Source organism: Colletotrichum abscissum (genome assembly GCF_030869225.1).
Source record: "Colletotrichum abscissum strain IMI 504890 chromosome Unknown Scaffold_174.1, whole genome shotgun sequence".
Classification (NCBI taxonomy): Eukaryota; Fungi; Ascomycota; class Sordariomycetes; order Glomerellales; family Glomerellaceae; genus Colletotrichum; species Colletotrichum abscissum.
In genome coordinates this window covers 1-7,661 of record NW_026850070.1, presented here as the reverse complement: position 1 = coordinate 7,661, position 7,661 = coordinate 1, and the positions used below count along the sequence as shown (strand labels likewise).

Sequence of the window (7,661 nt, the reverse complement as noted above, 5' to 3'; positions counted from 1 at the left end):
ACCTGGAATGGGACACTGGCGTATATTACTTGCTAGAACCACAGGTTTCTTTGACGCCGGTCGAAAAGCCGATCCTCTTCATCTTCGTAGTACTTAGGCCTTGCTAATATTGTATGCGCTGTCTTATATCTCCCAAAGATGCCATATTCGTTGTACACATCGTTGAGGCAACATCAACTTCCTGGCTGTTTCCTCCTGGTTGCCTGTGCAGGTAATATGTCTCGGATTCCGCGAATGCCACTGTGCAGTTCATCATGGCACTTTCGTTCACGTTAGACAGTGCGCTGCCGGTGCCGAATCCTGGGCCCTGGGGCTGCGGACGGAGCCAGCTTAGGTTCGCCATGGCCGTATTTGGATTCATGGCATGTGGACGATAGCTGTCTTGAAGATTTTGATTCTCAACGCATTCCCACGGGACCTCTGCAACAGACTGCCGGTGAACATCCATCCTGAGGTGGGAGGGACCGTGAGCAGGTCTGCCAAATGTCGACAGCGACGCCTGAGACTGGTACTGTTCATATCCAGCCATGTGAGGACTCGCGGTGATCTGTTCCGCCAGATGAATCTGCATCCTGTCCTGATTTGTAGGCAAGGAGCCCGTCGAGCAGTGCTGGTCACCCGCCAGACAGATATCGTGTGCAGGAAGCGGAGTGCTCGTCACGGCATGTGTGGCGAGGTTTTGTTGAAGCAAAGGACCGATCGTTTCTGGAGCCGCCGGTATCGTGTTAGTCGAGGGCCAAGGCTGCACCTCGAATGCCGGATGCGAAGGAGTTTCGGCTATGGTTTCGCCGTATACATGAACAGTCGTGGGTCCGTGAACGAACGATGAAAGGGCCTGTTGCGACTGTTGGAATGGCGATTGTTGTGGTATTCGCACTCCGACATGCTCATTTAATTGCATCATCGCACAAGTCAGTGGCTGTTGGTCTGTTGAGGTCGGCTGCCCGTCTACGGAACTATTTTCACTTGCGTTCTGGAGCGGGGAATCTTCAGCCAAGCTGTCGAAAACCAGGACTTGGTATGGCTCGACAGGACGCGAGTCGACCCTCAGACAACTATAGCCGTCAAAGATGTGATCTCTCAACGCGTTTTCAAGGGCTGCAAATTCATTCGCATGTTGTTTGATTTCTGGCGCATGGAGATTTTTGAGGAACTGCTCCCGCTTGGCATTCTCTGCCTCCCGAGGGGCAAATTCATATCTGCCGATAGTCAATGAGCAGCCTTCACCTTTGAAGAGTGAGAGAGCTGACCTGGAATCTGGAATTGCCATGCAGCTCGCTACGATGGTACCTGCGGCACATGTTTGAAGAATCATGTCCGTAGTGCCCCCAGCGCGCAGCCACCTCCTCAGCGACTTGTCGAGGTGACCCGAGGACATCGTCGGATTGAGACGTGTCAAATGAGCTGAAAAGGTGCTCAATTCCCGGTGTCTCCATGTACATCGGCAACGAAAGAACTCGCCGACTCTGATCCTGAACGCGATCCTCCGAAGCATTACACCCAGCGTGCCGCCGCGGTTGAACTGGCTTTCGCAAGCTGACGCATCTTCAAAGAATTTCCTGGGAGACCCTTGCCATTTTTGGCTGTGTTGTCTCAAGATGGAAAAGGCATCGGGTGCACCCAATTCGGTGACACTTTCAGGGAGGGTCGGGTTGAGATTGTCGGAGCCCGGAGTCGAGAACAGACCCGCATCGTCCGCCCACATGAAGCACGAAAAGGTTACCGGACGCTGTCTCTCGAACGAGGGCGTCGGCATGGCGAGCTGTCAATGGTCAGCAGGCTCAACTTCGCAGTAATGGTAGCATACCACGTCGAAGCTGGTCTTGCACCACTTGTCTGTTAGAGTGCGATCCAATTGTGTGGAAAGAGAGGTGACGGAAGACGAAGCAATGTGGGCGCCTGCTTCAGGAGCGAGCTTAGCGGTAACAGCTGACTTGACGCTTACCCATTTAGGCGAACTTGTAAACGTTCACAAGTTCGACCGAGTGAGCTAGATCGTCCGTTAGTATAGCGGGTCTTTGATGGGGCAGTACTACGTAAATACCTGGACGGTCAGAATCGCAGCATGCACGCCCCTGCACTACGTTTATCGTTTCGCCGAAGTCGTACAAACTTACAAGTCCAGTAAAACAGGCTAGCGCTTACTTTTTGCCCACCTAGCGTCCCCATCTCCTATTCTCACGCGCAGGGTCGAGGACCTTGACGCTACAGTATGCATGCCCTTGCATCACGCTTACCGTTCTCGTCGAACTTGCAAACGTTCACAAATTCGACCAAAAGAGTAAAGCGTTGCCGCAGGGCGTGTTGACATGCATCTGCCTGAGCTATCGGTCTACCCACTCTCATCCCAGCCCATCTGCCCCTCATGCAAATCCGAGCAGGCTAGCCGGAGTTCTCCATTTTCTGTACCCCTCCTGCCACCTAGGTGTGCGATAGTTCCGGCGCTCCGAGTTCTTAACCCTGGTGTCTTAGAAGGCATACTCTTGCATAAGGCTTACCGTGTTTGTCGAACTTGCAACCGAGTTCAGCGAAAAGAGTAAAGCGTCATGCAACGGCGTGCATCGGCTGCAGCTGAGTCTTCCCTCCCCTTCAACACATTTACACCATAGTGTGTACGGAGCACGCAAGTCCAACCGAGATTTGGAAGACATGAGACTCTCGGCTTGCAGGTACTCTTACCAAGGCTCACCAGTGCGCCCAGAACCTGCCTCTACCTTTCAGGACCTAGATAGAGTCGTTCAATTTTCAGGGCGAAAGACCTCTTGGCTGTCACTGGCAGATCTACGGGCCAGAAACTTAAGTTATGCATTCCGGGCGTGCTCTCGGCGAGGTTGTTGTGTCAGCGCGTTGTCCGAACTCCTCTCGCTCCGCAAACTGTTAAAGACAATACCCACATCTATTGCAGAGCACAAGCATGAACCCGCATTCGCGGCATAGAACACTGGCGAGTGGCCAACTCGATCGGTCTTTCGCAAGATGGCTGGTTGAATTGCGACAAAGGGACAGCAACTGAGAGGAGCATTCCAATCGTCCAGTACATCTTACGACCCCCGACTCCGACTTCACGAGCCCATCATGGCTAGGCCCGAACGCACACGTCCATACTACATGGAATACCGTCAATCGACTAACCTTGTAGTGCCCGTGGTAATGCGCCAAGATCAAGCTCGGCGGCGGAGTCCAGCGGACGTGAGGTACACTGGAGTGACTTACCAGAAAGGGGCCAACAGTTGTGCGGTTGATCCGGCAATGCAAAGGTGACGATGCGCTTTCGGCGTCACTCCCTGTATGAAAGGTACTAGACAGTCATCCCCGGGGGAGGCTTTACGGCCTTGTCAAGAGCTTGGATAGAGGAAGCTCTTCATAGCACCGTCGTCTATCTACATCTGGGCTGTAGCATGCCGAGCTAACGTCATTCAGCGGAGTCGATCTATTCCCGCAGGAGGCATGTACGTTCGTATCATAAGGGCGCGATCGTCCGTCACTTTTGGCCGTACGATACTTCAGCTCCTTACAAAACCCCAGACCACGATACAAGCTGAAAGCCAATCATTGGAAAGATGAACCTGCGGACGATCGAACGTGCCCGAGGGTAACCCCACCCTCGCGTACGTTATACTACACGTGTACATCACACGCTCCCTTCACAGCAATCTACCAGGCATTGATTCTAATCCCGCTGAACGCAGAGCAGCGGCCAGACTACAGATCGCGACTCAGAGTGAGACGATCGTTACAGCAATCCAAAGGGGATGCATCCCGAGGCCGGCCCCTCATGAGGGGCCGGGGCACAATCACAAGTAAGGTAAGGGTTGCTCAGACCATCGAAAACCCTAGTTCGAGATGAATCCCATGACGCTTCCACCAATCCTAAGCCTCGTTGGCAAAGCCACTGGTATGGTCGCTTACTTTGAGGGATGGCGATTGCATGAAGTATAAAAAACGAGGCGACCTCGGCAGACCTGATGGTTCGCATGGTTCGCGATGCATCGAGTGATCAGTTTCAATGTCACCATGTCCGAGTGGGAAGAATACAGAGCATTGAACCATGTCGAAATCTCTCAATTACGCAAAACATATCCAGAAATCAAACAGGAGGAATCTAACCGTTCATTCGTCTACATCAAAATATTCACGGGGAAAGTGGTCATCGAGCTCGATGAGAACATCGTAATACCCAGGTCCGAATTCGGTAAAGGCATGGGTCGAAAACGATTGAGGCGGTTCCTTGCCAGGCTAAAGGCTGACCCCAAGGCCAAAAAGACGAGACGGCGAACGAGAACTCTCGAAGGGTCACACCTACGAAATGCAATGACACAAATTAGCGTACATCAGTGCTGTGACAAATGTAAGATACAGGAACGGAACAGACTTGATCACTCTTTAATCTTGCTACGCAGATCACAATGCAGACCACATTACAACACGGCGTGCTGGACGTACTCCAAGTAGTTTGAGGAAAGATTCCAAGGGTAGGATACTAAAGCCATCACGACTCGGCTCGTGAGGGTTTAGTCCAGGATTTTCAAGTTCGACGTGCAAGATGTTTAATTTCGGGATATCTATTTTTCAGGCTGGGGAGGTGAGAAACAAAAGGATGCCGCAAGTATTCACCCGTCGAGTCCTCGTATCAATTTTCGCAAGATAGTCACTCTATGAAGTTCATTGTCGAAGAAACCCAAGACTGAACCTTGTGAGAGGCACAAGTACGAGAATATAGTCTGAATAAAGACGATAGATTCTGGGTAATCTGAGCGATACAGGATCGTAGCATCTTTGTTACCTGCGCCCCTGCGTCAGCTCCTCCCACCTCCAGATGCACTCCGACTGTCTCCTGGCAATGGTCGTGAGCGCAGACTGCCAGCATGTCGCTGACAGGAACGATTGCTTCTGTGCTCATCATGGATTGAGTCTGAAAACAGACGGGCGAGCTGCGCGCTCGTCCCCTTCAAGTTGAGGTCATAAACCCCCTCCGAGAGTAGTGAAAAAGGCTTGGTCGAGTGGATCATCAGACTATCCCTGTAGATATCAGTGTATCCACAAATTTTCTGGCGCCAGGTCTCGAACGCACATGGAACCAAAGGGAGGGCCAGCTGTAGCTTGCACACTCTCGCACGGGCTTTCTGAGGGACTTCCGCTAATTGCACACCACTGAAACTGTTCCTGGGCTATGGCCTTGGGCACAATTAGTATGGACACACCAGACCTTCCCAAGATTGCTCGAAATAGCTAGCGTAACCGGCTAATTGGCTTGGGCGTGTCCATCAGATGACTACCCCATACATCTGATACTAGACACTACATACTGTGCACCGCGACTACTTCGGACAACTGGCAGTTCATGGGCCGGAAACCCCACCTACAGATATGTGTACCATGCCAAAAGCAAGATGAGAATGTGTACTAGAGTGATGGTGGATAAGGTCCCGCCATGCCGAGCCCTTTCCGAAACGCTTCTCGGAGGGCCCGCCGATGGACGCTCTACACCCAGGGGCTTGTGGCGATCTTGGCCTTCGCACATTCGAACGGTACACGCCTAGCCCCGCTGGCAATATTTAAAGGCTGGGAAAGACCCCTACGCCAACGTCCCTTAGCTGGCGCGCATGCTACTTTCCTCTTATCTGGAATAGGCTGAGGGGACTTTCATCAGAGTAATGGCCAGCCCCCTTGAGGGACAAGGTTGTCTGGTGCGGTCTGGTGCGATAGAGCAGCGGCTCAGAGGGGGGGGGGGGGTCCCGGAGTCAAGGAGCACCTTCCTCGTTCATCAGAGTGATTGCAACACTGTAGCTCAGATTGCGAGAAAGGGATGACGGAAAGACCGGGGCTTCCGGAGCGTTCTGGACCATACGCCCCAAGGTCCGTCATAGAGAAGTCAACGTTTGTTATGACATGGAACAGTGCATTTCAACCAGACTTTCCTTCCTGCTAGGCTCCGCTCCCAATCAAACCCGGTGTGGGAATGCCCTGGGCGCGAGACATGCTGCAGCGACTTCTCGGAAAGGGGCAAAAGAGATACGGTCGATCTAGCCATGCAAAGGTGGTGCCCGTCTGGCGTCACCCCATGTTGCGAAGTGGCTACAGTGGTGAGCCCAGTGAGGTAATCCTTACGGCCGGGCGACTGACGAGAGAACAAGTCCGCCGCCCCGCCTCTGACTTGCGGATGATGTGATCCGCATTCTCGTGTTGTCTTCTCTCTGGTCTTACCATGTGATGAAGGCCAATGGCGGCCGTGCAGATTGACGTGGGCTTGAGGGAATCCAGTTGGCCTCGCTCCGAGGTCACCGTACAGGTAGAGTGCGCTGTACCAAACAGCAGCTGTAGCTTGAGGCAATCGTTTGTTGTTCTGCCGTCGTAAAGAATGGCCACCCAGCGGGTGATGTCACTCGTAATAGCCCTTTCCCCCCGTTTTCTCTTCTGGCCGAGATTTGTCGACTTCACTGCGTGGTGACAGGGCCCTTTGCTCCACAATTAGCTAGGACACACGCCTATGCAGTCTCTTGGGTGTAGACGGCCCGAAGCCCTACAGCAATGCTTGTCTCTCCTGTTGGCCACCGCATAGCGAGCTAAAACCGCTCGAGGATGTGATCCTCTACAGTGGGAGGCATGCATGTTCGCATTCTTCGGAAGCGATCGTCTGTCAGCTCCATCGGTCAACTCCCCAGCTCCATGCGACGGCCCAGAACTCGAGACCACTTGAGAGCCAATCATTGGGAAGATGAATCTGCGGGCAATCGAGCGTACACGCGGGTAATCTCACCCCCGCGCGCAGTATATTACAGGTGTGCATCACACACTCCCTTCACAGCAATTTGGCGGCCATCAATTCCAATTCAGCTGAACACGACGGGGATGTGCAACTACACTCAGCGCGAATTCCACTGCGGTCACGTCCGGTGGATTGTGTCGCGGTGGTGCCCAGTTTACACGAGGACCCAACGACGATGCCCACCTTGCGTTACACATTTTGAATACCGCGGCGATGAAGTCTGTGGTGAATGCAAACCATCCGCCCCGATTGTATGGGAGAGCATGATCAGACGGTACGAATTCTTTATCGTTGCAGGTGTAATTTGGCTAAGCAGAACAGCAACAACACCCCACTGGGTCAACAAGTCTCAGAACGATTATGGTAGCCTTAGGGACCTTTACGGGAGCGATGTTAAGGAGCTGGTGGAATCGGAGACGGATCTCGTTCCGGAATGCTCGGCGTGTAATCGAGGGCGAATCCACTAGTTCCGAAGCGAGTGGGATTCAAAGGAATCCGCAAACGATGTACTTATTCCGTTTGTGAAGGAGGTGGAGTTTCTTGATACTTCGTAAAGAGATTTGTGAAAGACCTCTGCCATGCCCTTGCGCCTCAAAGTTTTGGTTAGTGTCGTGATCGACAGTCGGCACTTCGTGACCAACATTGTGTGTGATAGGCTGTCATTGTTGCGAAGGAAAGTCTATCTGGCAATACCAGCTGCATCTTTGAGTTTGAGCGAGATCGACGAATGCCAAGACGAGCCTTTATCCGTGGCCACATTCAATCCATCAGGCATCATAATGCTGTTTTCAGAAATTGCTGATATTGCGGTGCTCGAATTATTTATCTGACCTGTCCCGCCCCTGAACTGCGAAGCCATTGAGATAACTTGGTGACTCCACTACTCTGCATCGGA

General features: G+C 52.6%; 3 protein-coding genes across 3 annotated transcripts; 2 read left to right on the top strand and 1 right to left on the bottom strand.

Moving 5' to 3' along the window:
* Positions 1-103: 103 nt before the first annotated feature.
* Positions 104-1,756, bottom strand: CABS01_16845 (uncharacterized protein; the record flags this gene model as incomplete). The annotated part of the gene is made up of 1 exon (XM_060550174.1): positions 104-1,756. The coding sequence occupies one exon, from the start codon at positions 1,754-1,756 to the stop codon at positions 104-106; it is 1,653 nt and encodes a 550-aa protein (XP_060402503.1).
* Positions 1,757-4,014: 2,258 nt separating this feature from the next.
* CABS01_16844 (uncharacterized protein) lies at positions 4,015-4,452 on the top strand (the record flags this gene model as incomplete). Its single annotated transcript, XM_060550173.1, has 1 exon — positions 4,015-4,452. The coding sequence occupies one exon, from the start codon at positions 4,015-4,017 to the stop codon at positions 4,450-4,452; it is 438 nt and encodes a 145-aa protein (XP_060402502.1).
* A 2,397-nt stretch (positions 4,453-6,849) lies between these two features.
* Positions 6,850-7,233, top strand: CABS01_16843 (uncharacterized protein; the record flags this gene model as incomplete). The annotated part of the gene is made up of 1 exon (XM_060550172.1): positions 6,850-7,233. The coding sequence occupies one exon, from the start codon at positions 6,850-6,852 to the stop codon at positions 7,231-7,233; it is 384 nt and encodes a 127-aa protein (XP_060402501.1).
* Positions 7,234-7,661: the final 428 nt, after the last annotated feature.